This window comes from Python bivittatus, unplaced genomic scaffold, assembly GCF_059951505.1.
Source record: "Python bivittatus isolate LINGU-HERP-01145 unplaced genomic scaffold, Pbiv_v1 ctg000310_np1212, whole genome shotgun sequence".
Taxonomy (NCBI): domain Eukaryota; kingdom Metazoa; phylum Chordata; class Lepidosauria; order Squamata; family Pythonidae; genus Python; species Python bivittatus.
This window is the reverse complement of record NW_028277054.1, coordinates 10310418-10332285: the sequence shown is the minus strand read 5'-3', so window position 1 is coordinate 10332285 and position 21868 is coordinate 10310418. Positions and strand designations below refer to the sequence as shown.

The following is a 21868-nucleotide window of genomic DNA, read 5'->3' as shown; positions in this document are numbered from 1 at the left end:
GGATTCAAAAAATACTTATCCATAATTTAAGAACCCACAAACCCAGTTCTGCTCTAGTCACACGCCCCAGAAGACTCACTCTTGTTCTTCAACGATCAATATAAGCAGCAATCCTCATCCTCATCCTCTATCCTGCCTTCAATAGATCCAGTTTCTATACCTGGAGAATAGTTCTCTTCTAATCTTCATTGGTCCAACATTGTTTTGAATGCTGTGTCCCATTCTGGACAGAACTTTCAAACAGATTCAGGTTTAGAGAAAGGCAATGAGACCCCCTGGAAACTAACTCCTATAACGTATAAAGGCAGAGGGCCCTTGATCCATTTAGAGTTAAGATTGGGGGTAAAAGTATAATCCTCAAGTATCTGAAAGAGGTGTCATACACAACGCAGCTATAAACTGCTTCCTACCATACAGAAGAATATGGAATAACATCCTTCAGTTACAGGAAGGCAGGTTCCAGGTGAATGTTAAGACAAAGATCCTAATAGTAAAAACAGTCTGATAGTGGAACCAGCTGTTGGTATGGCATGAAGGTATAAAGCAACTGAATAATCCCATCGTGTTATCCTAACCATGGTTCACACTTTAACATACTGTCTGAACTAAACCAACTGTGGTTTACTCAATAAATCAGCAGTAAACAAACCATGGCAAGAAACCATATGTGAACACAGGGCACTAAAACAGAGACCCTTTCTACCTAATGTCTAGACAGAAGGGCATCACGCATGACCCAGAACTGCTATACAGACAAAAGCAATATTCACCCCTTTTGGAAATAATATTAATAACAACAGTAATCTGTAAAAATTATCGCGCGCCAGTAATGAAAAATTGGTGGGAACATATAATCAAAAAAGTCAAAAATGAGCAGATTAAAATATTGGGGGATTTCCAAATATAAACTGAAAAACTCTTGGCGCATAACACACCAGACTTAACTGTGGTGGAAAAGAAGTATGGATAATTGATGTGGCAATACCAGAGGATAGTTGAAATGAAGACAAAACATTGGAGAAGATCACAAAGTACCAAGATCTGAAAACCAAAGTTGAAAGATTATGGCATAAACCACCCGTGGTGGTACCAGTGGTTACTGGTACGCTGGGTGCCATATTAAAAAAACCCCAAACATCTGCACATTGACAAAATTTCCATCTGTCAATTACAAAAGGCCACACTGCTTGGATCCGCACATACACTATGCCAATATATTATACGGTCCTAGGTTCTTGGGAAGAACTCGATGCGAATGAAGGCCAACGCCAGCTACAGAACTGGCAGCTGTGATTTCATGTTGTGTATATATAATAATAATTTTATCCTGCCTTTTTAAGATATTACTCCAGCAGCGAACATACACTATAAATCCTGGGGGCTGAAAGAAAATAGTTGCAAGAGTGCACAAGTATCCCCCCCTCCAAAAAACCCAGATATTTTCCCACACAAATTGGTGGCCCAGTTTAGCTGCAGCTCACAGGCATTAATTAAGAAAAGTTGGTTCATGCCTATACACTCACAGGATAGACAACTTATTTAGCTATGCGGAAGACAGATTCAGCCCCATGGATGTTTCATACACTTTACCCATTGCTCTAATCCTGTTGAGTTGTGTTGAGTTTGATAGCAATTGAAAAGGCAACTCTTTTTCAGCAAGAAACTTGGAGCTATGAGATCTCATTCGTATCTTTAGAGTCTCAACAGAAACATAATTTCCAAAGCTGGTGTAGTGAGAAATATACACGCACCCACGTAAGGGTTTGCATGTGTTCTGTCAAATAAGCTTTTTCTTTTCTAAAAAGATACATACTCACAGAAATTTCCTACCCTTACAATAATGCAGTGTTGTCCAAACTTGGCCACTTTAAGATGAGTGGACTTCAACTCCCAGAATTTCCCAGCCAGCATGGCTGGCTGGGGAATTCTGGGAGTTGAAGTCCACTCATCTTAAAGTGGCCAAGTTTGGACAACACTGCAATAATGGAAAGAACAGAGGCAGTTTACTCAGAAAGAACCAAACCACCTAAGTGAATGAATACCACCACTATCCCTTACCTCTGTTATCAATGAATCATTCTCGGAATGGGTTATGCTAGGCTACACTCACTGTTGAGCAGACGAGTGATTCTGCAATTCAGTTTAAGCTATCCTTTGAGTAAAAAAATCCAATAAAAACAATCTTAATTAGATCTGTATGAAATATTACTAGCACACTGCTACCCACTGTAAGGATTATTTCGTAGAGTAACTTCACTGCATCCAGCCCCGTCTTCTGCCCCTAGACCGTTGTATATTGGCAAAAGATGTATATGTCAATAAATTCCACCTACAGTTTTTACAAGGCATTTCATTTTTTAATATAAAAATGACATATGAATCTTAGGAAGCATGCAATATTAAATGCTTCTTCCCCCGCTTTACAGTAGTCAAAACGATTTCAAAAATGAGCACGTTTTGAAGCTAAAATAAAGAATCTGTACATCCATCAAACATAATAGATCTGGACTGCCGTGTGTTTCAGGCTTCTGTAAAGATGGGTCAAGAATTCAAGGAGGGATTTTCTAGGATGCAGATTATTTAACACTGCCTAGGAAGCATTACTGTTGCAGTCTCTTCATGGATCTTCTTCTTCTTTTCTGTACATAGCAATTCAAACTGGTTGGAAGCAATCCAGTTCTGCAAATCTTCAGAATTAATTCATGGTCCTCTTCTGCTCATCCTCACTGGATCTCTCCCATATACAGTCTTTTGTCGCTAGATGCAGAAAGTACTGATGGAAAGGAATACAAACTTGGTTAGAGGCAAGTGCAAGGTTCTGTTTTAATCATTCTGTACTCATTTTTTCTCACCTCAAATATCTGGGCTTAAGGTATTTCCTTAAGTATCTGTAGCATAAGCATCTAGGCAAACCTAACAGAGCAATGAACGAGGGGGACAGCAGGGAAGTTGGGCTCCTTCAGGGTATGTTAGCTGACTATTAAAAAGGATGATTTCACAAATCAGCATATATTTTCAAGTTTGCTGGCTGTGCATAGAAAGGACTTACCTATTGGTTCTTCTGGGTGAAAGGCCACTTCATTTATTGAACCAGCATGGCCTGGCAGTTTGTACAGGATCCTTCTGGAGGTTGTATCCCACACATAAACAAACCTGTGTGTGATGACAAACAGAAATAAAAGCCCCCCCGCACATAAGAGATCAATTCCCTTTTAACTGAATCTCAAAGAATATATAACACAGAAGCTGCTGCATACATACTGTAGAGAAATGTTGTTTTATCCACATTAAACACCAGAATAGAATTCTTTAAAAAATGTTTAGATTTGCATTTTAGTATTAATTTGTCATGTTAGTAGAAAGTTAAATAGTTTCCAATATGACCCTAATCTGCCAACTTCAGAAGCTGACTTCAGGCCAGTGAATTGCAGCTATTTTAACACAATCTTGTATAACTGGAGTTGGAATCAATGAATCTGAACATACTGCTGCAAGACTGTCACAGGTATATGGGTTGCTGTGCATTTTATATCCTGCAGATCAAAACACAATTGTGTGTATTATAATTAAAAGGAAGGTTGCTGTGTAACTTTTTATAGATAAGCAACGGAATCCTTTCAAGTAAGAGCAGCCCATACAAATTCACTAACAAAACATATCAGTAATTTTTTTCTAGTATGATGTGCTACTTCAGCAATTGCACTACCGTGTAAGTTACAAAAAAAATCTGTTATAGGGTACAAATCAGGCAATGTGCCAAGTGCAGCACTGCAACAAATGAATGGGGCAGAGCCAGGATAAAACCTGAAATGTGAGTTTACTTAATGAAATCCATATGATTATTCACCACCTATCTCAGTTGTTTCCCCTTCTGTCACATTAAACTTTACAGTTTGGTAGGGAGGGGCTCAAGAGGCTACATGCAAGGACTTGTCAGGGCCACATGTGGCCCCATATCTGAAGATTGAGTTCATCATGTAGGAGATTCTGCAATTAAGTGCCCTTTTTATTGATTCATTAATGCAGAAAAAATGAGATTTAGCTGATCAAACTTATTTGCAAAACAGGAGACTCTTCCCAGGCTAAACCGCTGGTTCCAAGCTAATGAAGTAGGCTAAAAGATATATCCTAAATTGCCTACAGTTACTCTGGTGACTGAAGTAGCATAAAGGTTGATAAATACATAAATATATTCATACTCTACCATCTCATCTAACCAAGTCACTACGAATTATTTTAGAGAACACACTAACTGCAACTAGACAAATTTAGGATGGCAAAACGTTTTGGACAGACTCCATTAGTTTTCTAAATATTCTCAACAGATCCCAAACTGCTGTGAGGCATCTACACTAGCTCAAAATCAATAAGACCACAAAACTCTTTCTATAAACAATCTTGCTTTCTCCACTTGGGCTGGTGACAGTACGCAAGACCTCAATTTGGAAATGCTGTTTCTAAGAAGGCCTGATGCCTACACTTATGATCTTTCAATATCAGGCAAAGACCATTTAATCTTACTTGTTGCTTTCAAATGCCAAACCAGTTTACTCTGTTTTTATCATCTTTGCAGTGTATCCGTTTTTTTTACTCTCAGTTGCTGAAAAGACTTTCACTTTAATTATCAGAGTTAACTGCCTGCCTATAAAGCAGAACATTATAGACAGATGAAGTGCAACTGATTGGTACAAGGGGTTCCTAAAATTAGCCCTACGCTGATGTACATGGGATCTTATATTTATTTTCCTTCCTTAAATTAAAAATAGCAATGAGGACCCAAAACAGGATGTAGCATCAATGAGTAATTTTCTCAACTCTAGTCTCAGTCAAAAGTTTGAATGTGACAGAAGGGAAAATATACAGGCACCTTATTGGTTTCTATAAATCTTCCTCTATGGTACAAAAGGGGAGAAAAAAGAGCCATTGGTAGAAGTATGAACACTCCACAATGACCAAAAAGTTAAATCATGGATTTATTGATGTCACACCTAATTTAGTTCTAACTTTTAGAGAGTTAGAGTTAACTAGTGCTCGTGAAAGTGATTCATGGTTTTATTTATTCATTTAACGAATTGGAATCCTGCTGTAATCCAGCAACTCTTGGCAGCTTACCTGATGTAATATAAAACATCCATAGTAAGTCAACAAATTGGTTGAAAAACAAACAAGAAAAACCACAAAAGCCAAATAACTGAATAAAATACTGTAAAAAATAAAGGTGGCCACTGTAACTGAAACTAACCAGAACACTCTTTGGAACAGCTCGGTTTTAAGGATCCTCCTGAATGCCAACGAAGAGGGGGGCTTTTAAATGTTAAAAGGTTAAACCAGCAGATTTTTACCTGTCTGCAGATCCAGCAGCTATTTTACTTCCATCTGGTGACCAGGAACATCGCAGAAGGTTCTAACAAACAAGAAAACATGGTCCAATGTCAGGCATAATTCCAGTTCTTATTTTCATTTGAAACGAAATCTACCAGGGCTTCCGATATTAGCAATACTTCAGGAGTGGTTTTCCTCTGAAACCTTAGTCTGCAGTTATGTACTGTATTTTATTGCCAGAACTATCAGCATCGTTATCTTACGTGAAATAGATTGTGAATGTCAAGATAGTTAATTTATAGACAGTTACAACTGCATTGGGGGGGAGGGAGATCTTTTGCAGCAGCTCTAATTGGAATTTCACTCCACACATTAATCTCCAACACAGGCCTTGTTAAAGAGTTTGGAGCCATTCCGAATTTTAAAAGCCATTTATTCATCAATTAACTTTCAACTACCAGCCATAAACAAGCGATGTTTCAGCTAGCACTTCACTTACCTTCTCAAAATTATGCACATTCCCTTGGAGTATCTTCACACATCTCTCTTTGGGGGCAAAGGGCCGAACATCCCAGATGCGAACTAGAGCAAAACCAAAACCAGCATGTAACAACCAGAGCTAATTATTTAGATATTGGCTCACAATGCAGGTTTAATTGCCAGCCAGCTGCTAAAATGTAATTTTAATGCAATAATAACAACAATAACATCAACCAAAGTTACAACATCTAGAGTGATTATCACCTCAATTCTCCCTGACAGCCAAGATTAAGGATCCCTGTGAGGACAGCTTAAGGCCAAATACTCAAACCGAATGCCAGTGCCAAATTCCACCTATTCTGATTTCTGCACTGTTATTTGTAGGAAAAGTTCAATCAAAGAGGATAATTTAAAATTGCTCCTCACTTTGAACCAGGAAGTTACATATACATAGCAACCTTTGCAGGGTTTTCTTTTTAACTGCTCTTTATCTTTTCCTTTCGCTCCCTGAATACCACCAGAAAGTTGCCCCTCAATCCTATCTCTCATTCTTAATTTTTGTGCATACACTATCGTAGCCCTAAAACTACGGGCGCTGTTGGTCTGGCTACTTACCATGGCCATGTTATTATACTGTACATAGAGCATCCAAGTCTCTAACCCAAATTGGCTAAGCTGATAAGAGTGGCACAGAAAATTCAGCTGCCCAGAAAACAGCGAATCTGCAAATCAGCTTCTGACAATTGGATTACCTGCTATTACCCTGGTAGCTCTACCCTAGAGGAAATAAGAATACACCCAGTATACAGATGCAGTAGCTTCTGGTTATGGGAGTGAAACATCATACTTCATTCTTGCACTTTGCAGCTCGAAGCCCAAGAACTCCTTCCTAAGGGCTGGCTTTTCCCCCAGGCACTGGGACAGAAAGGGTGAAGCCCAAGAATAGTATTGTTGAATGGATGGAGATGATAGATGACAGGCACCTGTTTTTTCTTGGTTTTCTTGTTTTTACTGCTTGTCATTTTATTAACGTTGTGAGCCGCCCAGAGTTGTATTTTACAGGATGGACGGCCTTATAAATCTTTTAAATAAATAAATGACCCACAGTCTCAAACATTTGCCACTAATGACCAACTGCTGAGGATACCATGCCTGGAGGACAGAGAGTAAGGAAAAAGTGATTACCTGCATTGTCCATTGCATTGGAAAGCAAGTAAGAGCCCTCTGCACTTAGGCTGAGACCCGTGACAGAATCCGCATGTCCTCTCATTGTGTAAGTTAGCTTGTTCTGACGAAGGTCCCATACCTTTAAGAAATTTGAACACAGGCCACACACTTGAAAGACATACCAAAAACTAAGAAGTAATGACCATAAATAAAATGAGACCCTAAAAGTGTCACATTAAGTTGTAGTAAAAAGAGCCTAGTCTTTTTCCAATATTCCAGACACAGGGATTTCCTTCCAACGTTACTTTGGATTAATGTTTACTTTTGAAAGGGAAAACAGACAGAAATAACTGGTTCTATTATAAACAATCACATGTTTAGGAACAAAATCCAAAACGTAGTTTTAGAGGTGTGAAAAGAGATACTCCCCCAGCCCCACATTATTCATGGCCTACATATGGGGCATCTAGCCAAACCTACTTCTATTCCTGCTCTTAGAAAAACCTGAAACATCAGAGAGAATTAGCCGTGCCTCCTCACCCTCACAAAAGAATTTACATTTCAAGTGCCAGAGGAAATTAGAAAGCCTCCACACCATCTATGCTTTTAACACGTTTTTCTTGGTGCTGCCTGTTTTATTTTACTGTTATAAATGAAAAAGGAAAACATCAGTTTTAAAATATATGGGGCTTGAACTACTGGACCAAGTCAACTGACCTTGATATCATTGTCGATGCCGCCAGATATTATCTGATCACTAGTATCATTGAAAGTCACAGCTAATACTTGATAGGTGTTCTGAAAAGTCTGAACAGCTGCTTTCTTCCTGATGTCCCAGAGCTGAGGAGAAAAAAAAAGTTTTTGTTTTATATATAAATATGCTAAGATTGTGAGGCATTATCAGGACTTCTCTTCACCTACTAACTGTAAACAGAAGGTGACTGTGTAGGGAAGGAACAACGAAGATACAGTTACTGTGTGTCACTTCCCAAAATCTACAGATTGAGCGTATATAATTGAGACACTTCCATGCCTCCAGAGACAAGAACCCTGTTCACGTTCATGATATGGATGTCAAACAGGGCAAAGAACCCATATGTACATAATGCTTTGGAGGTAAAACCATCACCACAGCCCCACTACCACATCCTGTGCGCAGAACTGCTTCATGTGAAGAGGCCTTCATTAACTCCCATTGGCCAATATCAAGTTATCACAACCATATTTTTTAAAAAAGGCAAGGGATTTAACAATTTTCTAGCTTTTTTAAAAAAATAAACATATATTTATTATTCATGTGAGTAGACTTCTGAACAGCCACAATCAAGCGACTCTCAGCAGTGAACAGAGGGTTAGAAAGCATATAAATGTAAAATATCTACAAGGGAAGCATACAAAAATTACACACATTGAAAAGAATAACTTAGAGCAATATCAACAAATATATGATGTTCCCTCAATAAAAAAAGCTCTCTGGAAAAGCCCTGCTTCCAGAACGACAATAGTCCGAGCGAAGCTAGCTCCTCAAGAGAGGCTATTCCAGCATACAGGAGCCATGACTGAGGAACCTCTCAGCCCCCCAATACTATGGTATTTCCCTCCATCAGGAATCTTGACATTTGCATAGTATGGAACATATTAAGTAGAAACATGTTTTATATAGATAAAAACTTCTAATAAGAAGCTACTCCTCTATTAACCATCCATCAAGGAGAGCCTTAATAAAACCTAGGGTGGATTAAGAATGCTTATAGGCCTACAGAAATGCTTCAGGCCTCCTGAAATTCTAAGTATTTCTCTAGTTTTTCTATTGTAGGCTTTCTTTGGCACAGGTGACCAATGTACGCATGCATCTATTTGGGGGAAAAGATAGCAGCAATCCCCCTCGGGAGGCCCAAAACCTTTTAAGTAACTGATTCATTTAATGCTGCCACAAAACTATCATTTATATAAACAGTATCACAACACCAAGTATTAAAAAAAAGGAGAAAAAAGGCACCACCTATCCAAAAGGCGCTGAAAGTCACTGACCTCTAATAGACAACCAGAAAGACTAACAACTGGAAAGACTAACCCAAAGTCATCCTGCTGGCTTCCTGCCTAAGGCAGGACTAGAACTCACAGTCTCCTGGTTTTTAGCCTGGTGCCTCAAACCACTACACCAAAGTGGCTCTCACTATTACTCTGCAAGAGAATAATAAAAATTCTGACCTTCACTGTGCCATCATCACTGCCTGTACAGACCAGCTGAGGTCCACGTCTTGCTGGATAGCAGGAATTGACAAATGAAGTGTGTCCTTTAAGTCTTTTCACTCTCTCTCCTGTCTCACTATCCCATACTGCTACTGTTTTATCCGTGGAGGCAGAGAACAGCATGCTGAGAAAGAAAGCAATAGTTATGAGACTTATAACGGCTTAAGGCACGTCTCAAGGCTTAAAGTAATTTATCACATTAAAAAAATGGTCCATTAGGTAAGAGAAAGATACTAGAGAGGAACACAAAAATCTTTGGGGACTCACCTTAATACTGCCTGTAGTATTCGAAGGAAAAGGCAATCTTGTATCTTTTGCTACAATTGCTTAAAATTTTAGGTAACCATGCAACAAGCAGCTGTTACACAACAGAGGATGGGTAGGAAGTAAAGCCTAACAATTGAAAACTTTGGGAATATGATCTCTTACGTAGGAGTCCCCCACTGGGGGAGATGGGCAGCATACAAATTTAATAAATAAATAAATAATAAATAAAATGAAGAGTGCATTTTGAGCTTTTCATGCCAGAGATGTAATATATTTGAGGAAATTTTGCCCCATATGCTTTTGGCTGGCTTTACAGTAGTCGTGTTTTAAGATGATATTCAAGGCATTATTAATATAATTTTGAGAACAGAAATAAGGTTTAAAGGCTTAAGATGACTTATCCAAGTTGAATGGAAACTTGGCATTTGTTGCCTTATGAACAACTTTGGATTTAGAGTTAGTCCAGCTTAAAACATGTACTTCCTTCCAGCCTTTGAACTGGCTTTTTATCAATCCAATGTAAACACTGAAGAATATGATTTGCTATGAGCATGGTTTAATTTGCTGTTTAAAAACTGAGTCACTTATTGCAGAACATGTAGGGGTTTTTTTTGTAATGTACATGCATGTGCTTTCTAGTTTCTTTTCTGTTTTTAAATATATATTGTTTTGTATTTTCTCTCTTTTTTCCTAGCTCTTTTAAAACTAATTCTTTTTTTAAAAAATTCAAGGCTCTGTTTCAAAGAAAACAGGAAAAGCAACAGCAAATCATGGAAACAGCAAAACACAGCATATGACTATGATGTGAAGCGAGTTTTCTGCTTTCCTATTGAGTTTTTTAGTCAAATCACAGACTTGACTACTTACACGTTTTCAAAAGCTGCGAAATATTTTGACATATCCTACAAAATGTAAAAAAAAAAAAAAAAATTATTAAACACCAACCTGCCATCAGTGTTGTAATGTAATTCCATAACTGCTCCACTATGACCCTTCAGAGTGGCATAATTATCACAGTCACCATACACATTCCACAGGACTGAAATGAAAGGGAGGATCAAGCCTAAGTATAGCATTTTCTCTGAAAAGCTTGAATATATTCACAAACCATTTCAAATCAAAGGCTTTTAAGACACACAGTCTGTGATTAGGCAGGTATTATCACATATAAGATTACAAGTATTGAAAATGTCATTAATATCTATACCATTATACCAAGTTGACATATTTAGCAACAGATGGAAGTACAGAGAAAGTAAAATTTTGGTTCATCTAATGAATGAAAAAGGGCAAGCGTTCTTTTGTAAATGACAAAAAAGAAAGTTCTGCTAAAAACTACTGACAGGCTATATCATCACATCCTCAGAGAAGAGGCATGTCTCTATTTACGCTCATTAGAAAGGAATGGAATCTTCTGAGAAAACAATTTATAACTTAATCTGCAGCTTTAACAAGCCCATTACATTAAAAAAAAAATCATAGTATCGACTTACGTATCAACCTGTCAAACCCAGCTGAGGCTAAGGTGGCTCCATTAGGATGAAATTTGCAACAATAAACCTCTCCTTCATGCCCAGAAAGTAACATTATGGGTGCTTGCAAGGAGGAACATCTTGGAGGCCCCTAAAATAGAAGGGAAATTTTCATTCATTCATTTATATATTTATTTATATATCAAATTTGTCACTACCCATCTTGTTGAAACGACTCTGGGCGGTTTACAAAACCGTTAAAATCAATTAAAATTACAATATACAATAATCTTAATAAATAGAAAATAAATAGATCCAAGGATAGATATAAAATTGGCAGTCACTCAGGGAGCATCATCAAGGTGCCAGCCACCCCCAGGACTGGGTAAGATTGCTATCACCCCACGCAAGCTGCCAGAGCCAGGTCTTTAATCCTTTCCAGAAAGCCGGGAGGGTAGGGGCCTGCTGCACCTCTGGAGGGAGAATATTCCAAAGGGCAACCGCAGAGAAGGCTCTCCTCCTGGGCCCCACCAGCTGACATTCTCTTGCTGGCAGGATCCGCAATATGCCCTCTCTGCCTGACCGGGTGGGACGGGTTGATGTGATGGAACATTTCCAAAAAGATATAAATAAGCACAAACTGTTGATAGAAAAAAATTAAGTCAGGAAAAAAAATTGATCTATATATTTTGAAATGGCTCAGAGACCTCTTACTTCATGCCAATAAAACAGAATAAAAATTGTAGCCGTTAGAAAATGCCAATATTCAGCTATGGCTAAAACTGTAGCAGAAGCTGCAAATCCAACACATCTGGAGACAATGAATTAGGAAAAACATTAAAAAAAATCTAAAAAGCATTTCTTCTGGTCATACTAACATCTGCACAAAAAGAGAGATCAATACGATGTTCTTATTATTTGTTCCGCATCCCATAGAAAAGGCTCAAGATCAGTTCTTTCATTTCAGAGAATAAGATAAGAATAAAAACATGAGTTACAGGAAGACAGATTCCAATGGAATGTTCCAGGGGGAAGAACCTTTTAAAGAATAAAAGCAGTTTGACTGTGAAACCAATTACTTAGAGAGATTGTGAGCTTCTGTTCATGAGATGCATTCAAGTAGCAGCTAGACAGCCACCGATCTAGGATGCTTTATTTTGGATTCCTGCACTGGACAGGGGGTTGGACTGGATGGCTGAAATTAACCACTTCCAATACAGTGACTTTCTAAGAGTGTTGAATCTCCAAATCTTAAATATAAGAAATTGTCAGGTTCAGCCCAAGAACCACAGTGAGACAAATCCAGGAACAGTTCAGTTACTTTCTTAGCTTACACCTATTAGACAGATTCTCGCCAGACTAACTCTAACCTCCAACAACAGCAACTATAACCCTGAACCCCTTAGGGAGAGGGCAGTCTCCTTCTCTTAACTTTCACATGCTTCAGCTGGGGGCTGAGGAGATGCTTGGAATGCCTTTCCCCCTCCCCGTAACCTTGAAGCTCCATTCCAAGATCCTCCTCGCTCATGCCTTCCATCACAGAAATGTCTCTACCCAGTGCCAACATTATACCAAACTGAGGGGCCTCTTCTGAAGAAAGCCTTAACACCACCATGATGAAAATCCTTTTCTTAATGTCATTGTTTCCTTTTTCCCTGTCATATTCATATTGATTCATTCTTTTCATCAGAAGTGATGAAAAATAACTGCAAAATAACTTAAAATGGAATCTAGACCTTGCATTGTTTTTTTAATCTTTGCTTATATTATCCATTGCAGTTTTAATGTGGGCATCAATGTCTACATAAATTGTTGATGAAGATTCTCAGTCACCCAAGTGGAATTATCTGGAGGTTGCGTCGTGGCAACTGGACTTCTTTTTTTTTGGTTTGATACGTTTCGCTGCTTGTCCAAGCAGCTTCTTCAGTCTAGAAAGTTGGTTAGGGGGGACCCCATAATGTTCACATTTTGGACAGAGAAAATAAGTGGTTTGAGAGAGGAATGAAGGAATCCATTTATGCCAAAGTGGAAAATCCTTCCCTCAATAGAGGTGGAGGCCTCAGACACAACTTGTCTCCCATTTTTCACGCTGCTCTTTCATCAGTCCCCAGGAAAATTAAGTCCACTTCACAAGTTCACCAGGGAGGCAGCACTTAACGACCCACTTGGGGATGAGTGAGGGATTAGCAGCAAGACACCCACATCCCAAAGACTCTACTAATCGCATCTCCTATTGTCCCTTCATCATGTCAGTGAGAAACACAGCCACCCTGGAAGACATTTATGGGGTCCCCCCAGCCAACTTTCTAGACTGAAGCTGCTTGGACAAGAAATCCAGTTGCCATGACTCAACCTCCAGATAATCTACATAAACTGAACCAACAAATAAATAAAGCTCACACACACAAGCTGAACAGAGACATTTGGGAAAGTGCAACAAATACACGTGAAAACCGGTTAACATGTTTAATAGAAAGAGAGGAATCCCCTAAAAATTAAGGATAATCATCGTTCAGTCGGGCGGCGTACAAATTTAATACACTGTTATTGTTATTACTGTTATTATATCTTCCACCAAAAAATCAAGCAGCTGGGTAACCTATTTTTAAGGAAAAAATGAAGTGTTGAAAATAATGCAAAGTAAAATTCTAAAACGGCTAGCAAGAAGACATAAGAATTAGGAAATACCGTTTAATTAAACGATTCTGGGAAGAAGCCCCCCCCCCCCTCCACTTCACGGACAACCTCAGCGGCGCCCGCTGGAGAAACTCACCGCCTGGAGCAAGGCGCCCGGAGGCGGCTGCCCAGCCCCGGGACCCGGCCCCAAGATGAGCTCATGGCGGGGTTTCTTAGCAGCAGACGCCGCCGCCACCAGAGCCATATCCGGCCCGGGAGCCTTCCGTTTCTGCGGGTCGATCATCCTTCCCTCAACGCCGTCGCGCGAGGCCAAGAGAGCAAAGGCCGCGCCCTCCTCGTCCTCATTGGAGCCTTCATGCAAAGCACACGCCCCCTTCCCGACGCCGGTTGGTGGAGAACGCTGGAGAAGAGGCGGGAAGACCATGACGTAGCGACGAGGGCGCAATGCTTAACAAGGGGCACCCTGAATGGTCAAGACTCCCGCTCGACGCTAAATTCATTCTGTCTCCCGATTGGCTGAAAGGGGGAAGTAGGCCGCTGTGCTCTGAGGGTGGTGGATAACGAAGACGGCGGTTGCGGTGGAGGCTGGATGCGCATCCTGACGGCGGTAAGATGCGAGTGAGGGCAAGACGGAAGGGGGAGGCTGTTTCAGGTTGCCCTCCCTTCAGTCTGTCTCCTTCTCTAGGGGATGGACTACAACGCCCGTCATTTTGTCCTCACGGTTTTGCTGGTGGGGTGATGGTCGTTGTAGTCCAGCATTGAATGTGAAACTGGAATGAAGGACGGCTCCCATCATCCGCTGCCGGGGGGGGCAAGGTAGACGTAGATCGGAATGGAAAAGAACTGCTTGACCCCCGCCTTTCGGGAGCCGTTTCGGATTAAGAGCGTTTTGTCTTCTGGTTCTGGGACTCAGATCCGATCAACTTTTGAGAAAGCTCTAGAAATACTTATTTTTCATGGCCCCAGTGAAGTCGGTTCAGCATTAATCCACGCCTTTCATGTTAAATGTATAGATTTATTCAATTATAGTTGCAATATAATAATGTATTATAAGGTAAAGAGCCTTTTACTGTACTTTAAAGGCTCCTTATTTTGTGTGAGGAGACTGCCATGTGTTATTGTTTTCGTTGCTGTATTCTGTGGCTGTCCTCTGCTTAGTGATGAGCACAAGTTATCATTATTATCATTATTATATTTTTTTATCCAGCCTTTTTTATATATAACTCAAGGTGGCAAACATACCTAATATTCCTGCCTCCTATTTTCTTCACAACAACCCTGCGATGTGGATTGGGCTGAGAGAGTGGGACTGCCCAAAAGTCACCCAACCAACTTTCATGCCCGAGGAAGGCCCAGAACTCACTGTCTCCTGGTTTATAGGCCAGCACTTTAACCAAGCTGGCTCTCTAAATAAACACAACTATTCCTTGTTACTTGCAGCTTCGTGTGTACAGCTTTGCTCTCCTGGCAGGTGAATTCCACTGAATTCACTTGCTCCTCCCTGGCTCGCAGGCATATCTTCTTAAGTCCCACTAACCAGGGAATAAGTCATGATGATGATATTTGGTCAACTCAGTGATCAGTGATATGCTCACTGGGGCATACTTCTTGGGGATTAAATTCTCATCCTGGTTACACTTACCTGGGATGAAGGCCAACTCAGTTTTATTTCTCAGGAGATGTGAGATTTTACTGTGGACTTCCAATTTCTTCCAATTCTTTACTTTTCAAGTCTGTTGCATCTGGAGTTCTTTAGAACATAAATATATCCCCAAGCTTGAAGTTGGATCACCCCAGCGCAGGAAAGATGTTATAACTGAGACCTTCTGTATGTGAAACAGATTGGATTTCCGCAAACCTACATTTAGGAGTTCGATGAAATACCAGCATGTGAAATATTGAAAGAATTAAAACATGTATAGGTGCTATTTTGATTGATTGATTTAACCAATTTGTATGGCCGCCCATCTCACCACAGGCGACTATGGGCAGTGTACAACAAAGCTAAAAAGAATCAATACATTAAACATATAAAAAGCAAAATGAAACAGAAAATAAAAAGATGTTAAAAATAAGGGAGCCAGATTGATTGTATGTTAGTTGTAACATGTTTCTATTATTTTTGTTTGTTTCTATTTCAGTGTAAGAGCTTTCTTAGCTGCCAAGGGATAATATAGAATATACAGAAGGAAACTTGACCAGAAGTTTTGTATGAACTCCTTTTGTGGTAGCTGAAAGCAATGGAAGTGCTTCCAGAACTCTATGCTGTTTTCCAAGGAGAGGTATGTTCCCAAACGGTTAATTTTCAGAGAAATAAGATGACACACTTTTTAGAAAACAAATGTATTTTTTAATTGTCAAAACATAATTTACAAGGTTTTAAGCCTAAATAGGTTGAGTGGATAGTAAGCCTAATAAACATAAAGGCACTTTTTTCAATTAACATGCATAGGATTCCATTGTTAAAAAAATCCCCCACAGAAACTAATAGGATGTCTCTAATTAGTAGATTTAGGAACTTAGATAAAGTAAATGGCTTCTTGAATAACATCTTTGAAATACTGTAGAATTGTAGCAGCTGGTGGTAGTTTGATGCTAAATATTATAATTTCTAATATATATTAATATATTTATAAGTTAACCATGCTAAATTGGACAAGGTTTAGTTCCAGGTACACACAGAATTTCAGCTTAAGGAATACAGAAATAGACAATTTTTGAGATGGGTAAGATACAAAGAAAGAGGTAACACAGCAGTAGAGCCATATTTATGTAAGTGTTCCCTCTGACATTTCCAAATAAAAAGATCAGGTGGCCTCTTGAGATCTATCTATCTATCTAGCATCAAATAGACAGAACTGACAATATTGTGGTGGCTTCTGTTGTTACTGGGAGCAGGATAAGGAGACAGTATTCTAATGAATGTTTCTTCATTTGTGAGTAGTTGCATGTATTTTATTTTTACTTTTTTTTTTTTACAGATTGCTTCTGTGACAGAATATGGAGCATTTATAAAAATTCCAGGAACTCAAAAACAAGGTTTGATTAATTCTTTTATTAGTATAGTGAATTGTGTTACTTTTTCACTTATAAGTGTTACAGGTGCCCATTCCCAAATGGCCTTGGTGGCTTATACAAAGCTTATATCATGGGAAAATGAATAGAAAATAAAATTGATTAGTTTCTTTGTAGAACATAGGTAGTATTTTAGAAAATTTTTGTATTGATCTCTTACCAGGAAATAAAACATTTTCTCTCATGTCATTGCTTTAGGCCTTGTTCACAAAAGCCAAATGTCAAACAGTAGAGTGGACAAACCCTCAGAGATGGTAGAGGTTGGAGAAAAGGTGTGGGTGAAACTTATAGGAAAAGAGGTAAATTTGCTGCTCCATTTCACAGCATAAACTGCACAAATATTTTTATTAGAGAGGAATGATATCACAGTCTTACATTTACTCTGAAATTCACAGGCAAAATGACTGAAAAAGCATGCAACCTGAAAATCTAAATTCTCATGGAAATCTTATTAATTTCTTTAGAATTTTAAATAAACGTGGAACTGAGAAACTAGTTTGAGATTTATGAATGATGCTGACTTATGTTTACAAGGCGTCTCAAATGAGTTCAGAAATATTTGTTGGATATTACATTCTACTCTGTACATTTGTGACAAACTTATTCAGTATTGGACAAAACAGGCAGTTGATCCATTCTGTAAATTTATTTCAGGTGTATGCAACTCAGAGAGTCAATGTTGTTTACATACTTTACAAAATACCCAGTCTGAAATATCTAGTTAAATTCTGCCTTAAATCTTAGAGAGGTTGATAATATCCCAAGGTTCATTGCAAATAGCTAATGTTGTATTTATATTAATATATATTAATGATGAAAGAATAGTACCTTAAAGTGGTTGTCATAACCTGTACATCAATTTTTGTCTTGGATGTCAGGGAATTAAACAAAAATAAAAATGTATTGCTTTGTGTTTTCAGAAGAAGGATGACAAACTGAAACTCTCTCTTTCCATGAAAGTTGTTAATCAAGGAACTGGAAAAGATTTAGACCCCAATAACGTCGTCCTTGAGTAAGTGAAATCTGCATTATTCTTTCTCTCCCCTCTATCCTTCTAGTACGGCTTGTCATGAAATTGGATAAGAAAGTGTAAAATCCAGCAGTTGTTCTGAGCTCAGTAGAAGAGACCAAGTGGCCCTGTGACAAAATGTAGTGTGGAGGATTCCTGATCAATATTTCATCCAGCCTTCTTGTAAAGCGCTTCATTCCACTCCACTTTCTGCTGATTTTTTGCCCACACTTAACAACAGCCAGTCAATGCTTTATGTTTAATAAGCGTGATTGTAACACGCTTTGTTGGATTCTCCCCACCTTTGTATGATTTTTAGAGTTTTTTGTAGTTATGCAGACTCTGGGACTCCACACGGTTGCGTATAAATGGTGCCATTTCGACTATTTAAGTGTCTTTAGTTGGCAAATGAGTTCACTATTTCTGTTAGAAATAAGTAATCTAACTACATAAGAAACATGGATTTCACAAAGCAGTGAAAACCATCTTGTTGTGGCAGGCTTTTTGTGTAGACCAGTGTTTCTCAACCTTGGCAAGTTTAAAATGTGCTGGCTGGGGAATTCTAGGAGTTGAAGTCCACACATCTTAAAGCTGTCAAAGTTGAGAAATACTAGTGTAGACAGTGGTCCTGGGCTGCGTTTGTGATTTTTAGTATGTTTTTATAAAATGTACTTTTCTATTATGTAAACTGCCTTGAGTTGTGAGAAGTTGAGTGATATAAAACTGTTGCTAAAATAATTTTGTGACTGCATGGTTTTCTGATTATGGACAATAAGGTAGATGGAATCATAGAGAGTGACAATTCAGGAAGCTATCTTTTAATGCCAGTTTTCTTGAACTCATTTAGAATGTGGTCATTGTTCTTAGTGGAACCAAGGGTTTTCCCCTACCAATACTAATGTTTCTGTTTTTGAAAATTCTTGTGTTTCCATGCAGTCAAGATGCGCGGAAAAAATGCTCATTTAAAGATTATACCAGTCAAAAGATCACTCTAGAAGCTGTTTTGAACACAGTGTGTAAGAAGTGTGGTTGTCCAGGTATGCTGACATTAAATTTTTATTTTGTTGTTTATTGTGCATTTTCAGATGTTTATAGTGGGTAGGGATTTGAAATGATTTGAGAAACTGAGGAGATATAATTTTATTTATGGGCATCCAGTATTTTTATCCCACATGAAGACAATATATCCCATTCTCCTAAACTGGAGAACATAAATTTAATGAGACTTAAACGTTTAGTTATAAATAGCACCTTGAGTTCATGTGTAAATCTTGAGGAAACAGAAAAGAGAAATCTAAAAATGTTGCCTTACTTTATGTATCTATATGTATAAATAATTTGTTGCAGGTCACTTTGCTAAAGATTGCTTCATGCAGCCAGGAGGGACGAAATATACCCTTATACCAGAGGATGAAGCAGTCCCTGCAGAAGATGAAAAGAAAGTCCATCATTCTGTGAAGAAAAGGAAAAAGGTACCAAGTTCATTTTCTTAAACTCTTGCATGTCGATGTGACTTGACAGAGCTATGCTGTTGAATAGAATTTGTAGCATTTTAGAGCCCTGACTTTAAAAGATATGAAGTATCTACTGAAAGTTCTGTACACAAACTGAGCATGCTTAATTTATAATTAAATGCCAGTTTACATATGTAGTTTTCCATATCTCCCAAATATATTTTTTCAACATTTTTTTCAATAAAATTCTCCCAAATAAAATGAATCATTTTTGAAAATGCATGCTTGGATTTTTTTGATAGAACTTAAAAAGGGATTTACATTTCTGGTTTATTTCTTAAGTAATGCTGGCTGTCAGCAGAATTGGAGGTGCCTTTAATCCTACAGAATTTTAGAACAATCATTCCTCTATATAGTAATTCTACAAAAAGAAAAATTAGCGGTTGCTGAATTGCTTATTTACTGCACACAGTCCCAGAAAATTACCTAGAATATTTCAGTGAGTCAAGATGTTAGAGATCTCAAGTCTCAAAGATTAAACTCTTGCTAAATTAGATTTTAATACTGGATTTTGTCAGAGCTCTTACATGTTTAGTTTGCATGTTGCTAAACTAAAGAGTGCCTCTCCTCCTAGTTTATGTTGTGTTCTCCAGGATTGTAAGCTCATAGGCTTGGAAAAGCTGTAATAGATCAGCAGATCTGAGATACTGGGCTGGTTTGGACAAATTTTATGACTTTCCCAGGCAGTTTGCAGTGATTTAAAGTCAGTATTTCTAATAATTTATCAATGGTTCGTATATTATTTTCTTAAAATGTAATTGAAAAGTATGTCTCCAGATGCAGTTATTTATGGAAAGGACTTGAGATTGCTGCAGCTTGTCCAACTTTCAGAACGCCAGTGCCTTCATATTTATGTATTTATTTCCCACGCTTCATTCAGGAGCTCAAGGTGACATACATAGCACTTCTGCTTCCTATTTTTCCCCCACAACAACCAGTAGTGTGCATGCAGAGAATAACACATTGTTGTAATAGGAGATGGTTCCTTTATGTTTTATTATCTTCAGTTCAAATACTTTAAAATGGGTATGATTACACATATGGTACTGAACTTGCTTTAGCAAAAGGAGAAGATAAAACAACTGGAATTGCTTTCTGTTTAGCTGATAAGGATAGTTGATTTAGCTGATATTGAAGAGCCAGCTAATGTAATAGAGCCGTCTAAATGGCAAATGCATAATGAACTTAAAGGTACTCTCTAAGTTCCTGAGTCCGGATCCCTCCGTGCCATAAAATTTAGCTTGTGTACTATGTAACAAACAGTGGCTTCTGTTTCTATTTAGTTTTGGGGGCAAAAACTTTATTACTGCAAAGAAGTAGCTCCATTATAGTGATATATTTGCTCATAATCTGTCATACAGAATCCACCTGAGATTTTTTTTCCAAGCAGGATAAAAAGAAAAGGAAGAAACACAAGAACACAGACTTGCAGGCTTCCGACAGCACCGATTCCAACAGCGGGAATCAGCCAGTTCGGAAGAAGGCAAAACGCAAAGAGAAAGCCAGTCCATCTCAGAAGAGGAAAAAGAAGCATCATAAGAAAAAGCACAAGGAATGAGGATCTGACTCTGGGCGGCACGTGTTCCTAATGTGGGTTGTGGCTTCCCTTTTCTCTGGCCGTCAGTTGGAAAAAGAAGAGCTGAACCAGGAGCATGTGTTAAGATAAAATGGTTTTCCTTCTTTGCAAATCAACTTTGTTTCTCAAGGATGGCTAATCTTCTCCCATAAAGTAGAAAAGAAAGAACAGCTTGCCAATGGGTGGTTCCCTGTCCCAGACGTTGGTTTCATACTTGTGACATCTTATTCTTTCATTTCTTCATGCCTGGATTTGAGCCAGCCTCTTTGGAGCAACCCAGAGCCGTCTTGCAGAAACCTGTATGGGGTTGGCAGCCAGTGCGTTTTCTCACTCGGGAACAGCTGTATGCGGACTCAGCATCTGCCAGCTATTGTCTGCCTACCAGCAGAAGGAGCTGTGGATGTACTCTCTGGCCTGACAGGGTCTCATTGGTGAAGAACAGATCACACCACTGCATTCCAGTTGTCCTACTTGCCCTGCCATACTGTAGGAGGAAGAATTCAGCTACAGGAGCAGTTGTCTTAAAAACTGAGAAATGAGCCAATGAATAAAGGCCTTTGTTTGTGGAGGTTTCTTTATTGTAGGTTTGGATTTTTGGGGAGAGACAGAGATAAATCAGGAGGCCTCCCAGTTGTCTTAATTTCCTACTGTGAGATGCTTTAAACACAAGGGTGGGCAGCACCTTAGTGAGCCTTAAAAGAGCTATTTGGGGGGGGGAGAGAGAGAGAGAGAGAGAGAAAATTGCACGAGTGAGTGGAGCTCACATAAATGGAGCTGAGGGGCAGCACGCTGGCTGTAATACTTCAGGGCAGTGTTTCTCAACTGTGGTAGCTTTAAGAGTGGACTTCAACTCCCAGAATTCCCCAGGTAGCCATGCTGGTGGGGGAATTCTGGGTGTTGAAGTCCACTCTTCTTAAAGTTGCCACAGTTGAGAAACACTGTTTTAGGACATAGTTACTTAGATGGGAAACTGCTGGACAATTCCAGGGCTCTAGGCTAGATTGGGAAGTTGAAAAACAGCCTGGCACTAATCAGTGACACTATAGTGACTTATTGTCGCCAAGAAAACTACATGGACAAGTCCATGAAATACCAG

At 38.8% G+C, this 21868-nt stretch overlaps 2 protein-coding genes across 3 annotated transcripts; one reads left to right on the top strand and one right to left on the bottom strand.

Moving 5' to 3' along the window:
* Positions 1 to 2335: 2335 nt before the first annotated feature.
* SNRNP40 (small nuclear ribonucleoprotein U5 subunit 40) lies at positions 2336 to 13928 on the bottom strand. The gene is made up of 10 exons (XM_088140054.1): positions 13735 to 13928; positions 10983 to 11112; positions 10435 to 10528; positions 9181 to 9346; positions 7687 to 7809; positions 6988 to 7108; positions 5822 to 5904; positions 5343 to 5404; positions 3050 to 3153; positions 2336 to 2773 (listed from the first exon to the last, which is right to left on the bottom strand). The coding sequence occupies exons 1-10, from the start codon at positions 13879 to 13881 to the stop codon at positions 2724 to 2726; spliced, it is 1080 nt and encodes a 359-aa protein (XP_087996180.1). The 5' UTR covers positions 13882 to 13928; the 3' UTR covers positions 2336 to 2723.
* Positions 13929 to 14088: 160 nt separating this feature from the next.
* On the top strand, positions 14089 to 21470 carry ZCCHC17 (zinc finger CCHC-type containing 17). 2 transcript variants are annotated; one of them, XM_025164860.2, is made up of 8 exons: positions 14089 to 14205; positions 15740 to 15880; positions 16580 to 16637; positions 16872 to 16972; positions 17594 to 17685; positions 18619 to 18719; positions 19030 to 19154; positions 20584 to 21470. In XM_025164860.2, exons 2-8 carry the CDS (start codon positions 15839 to 15841, stop codon positions 20752 to 20754), a joined length of 690 nt encoding a protein of 229 aa, XP_025020628.1. In that variant the 5' UTR covers positions 14089 to 14205; positions 15740 to 15838; the 3' UTR covers positions 20755 to 21470. The 2 variants fall into 2 exon arrangements, with proteins under 2 accessions (XP_025020628.1, XP_007425419.1); XM_007425357.4 differs by having other exon boundaries at positions 14090 to 14205; positions 20587 to 21467.
* Positions 21471 to 21868: the final 398 nt, after the last annotated feature.

Excerpts from the sequence above, each read along its gene's own strand:
- SNRNP40 (XM_088140054.1), bottom strand. The coding sequence starts at position 13,881 with ATGATCGACCCGCAGAAACGGAAGGCTCCCGGGCCGGATATGGCTCTG. Across the intron at positions 7,109-7,686 it reads GCATCGACAATGATATCAAG|GTATGGGACCTTCGTCAGAA; the intron begins GTCAGTTGACTT and ends AATTTCTTAAAG. Across the intron at positions 5,905-6,987 it reads CAATGCAATGGACAATGCAG|TTCGCATCTGGGATGTTCGG; the intron begins GTAATCACTTTT and ends GTTTTGCTCTAG.
- ZCCHC17 (XM_025164860.2), top strand. The coding sequence starts at position 15,839 with ATGGAAGTGCTTCCAGAACTCTATGCTGTTTTCCAAGGAGAG. Across the intron at positions 16,638-16,871 it reads TCCAGGAACTCAAAAACAAG|GCCTTGTTCACAAAAGCCAA; the intron begins GTTTGATTAATT and ends TCATTGCTTTAG. Across the intron at positions 17,686-18,618 it reads CCCAATAACGTCGTCCTTGA|TCAAGATGCGCGGAAAAAAT; the intron begins GTAAGTGAAATC and ends GTTTCCATGCAG.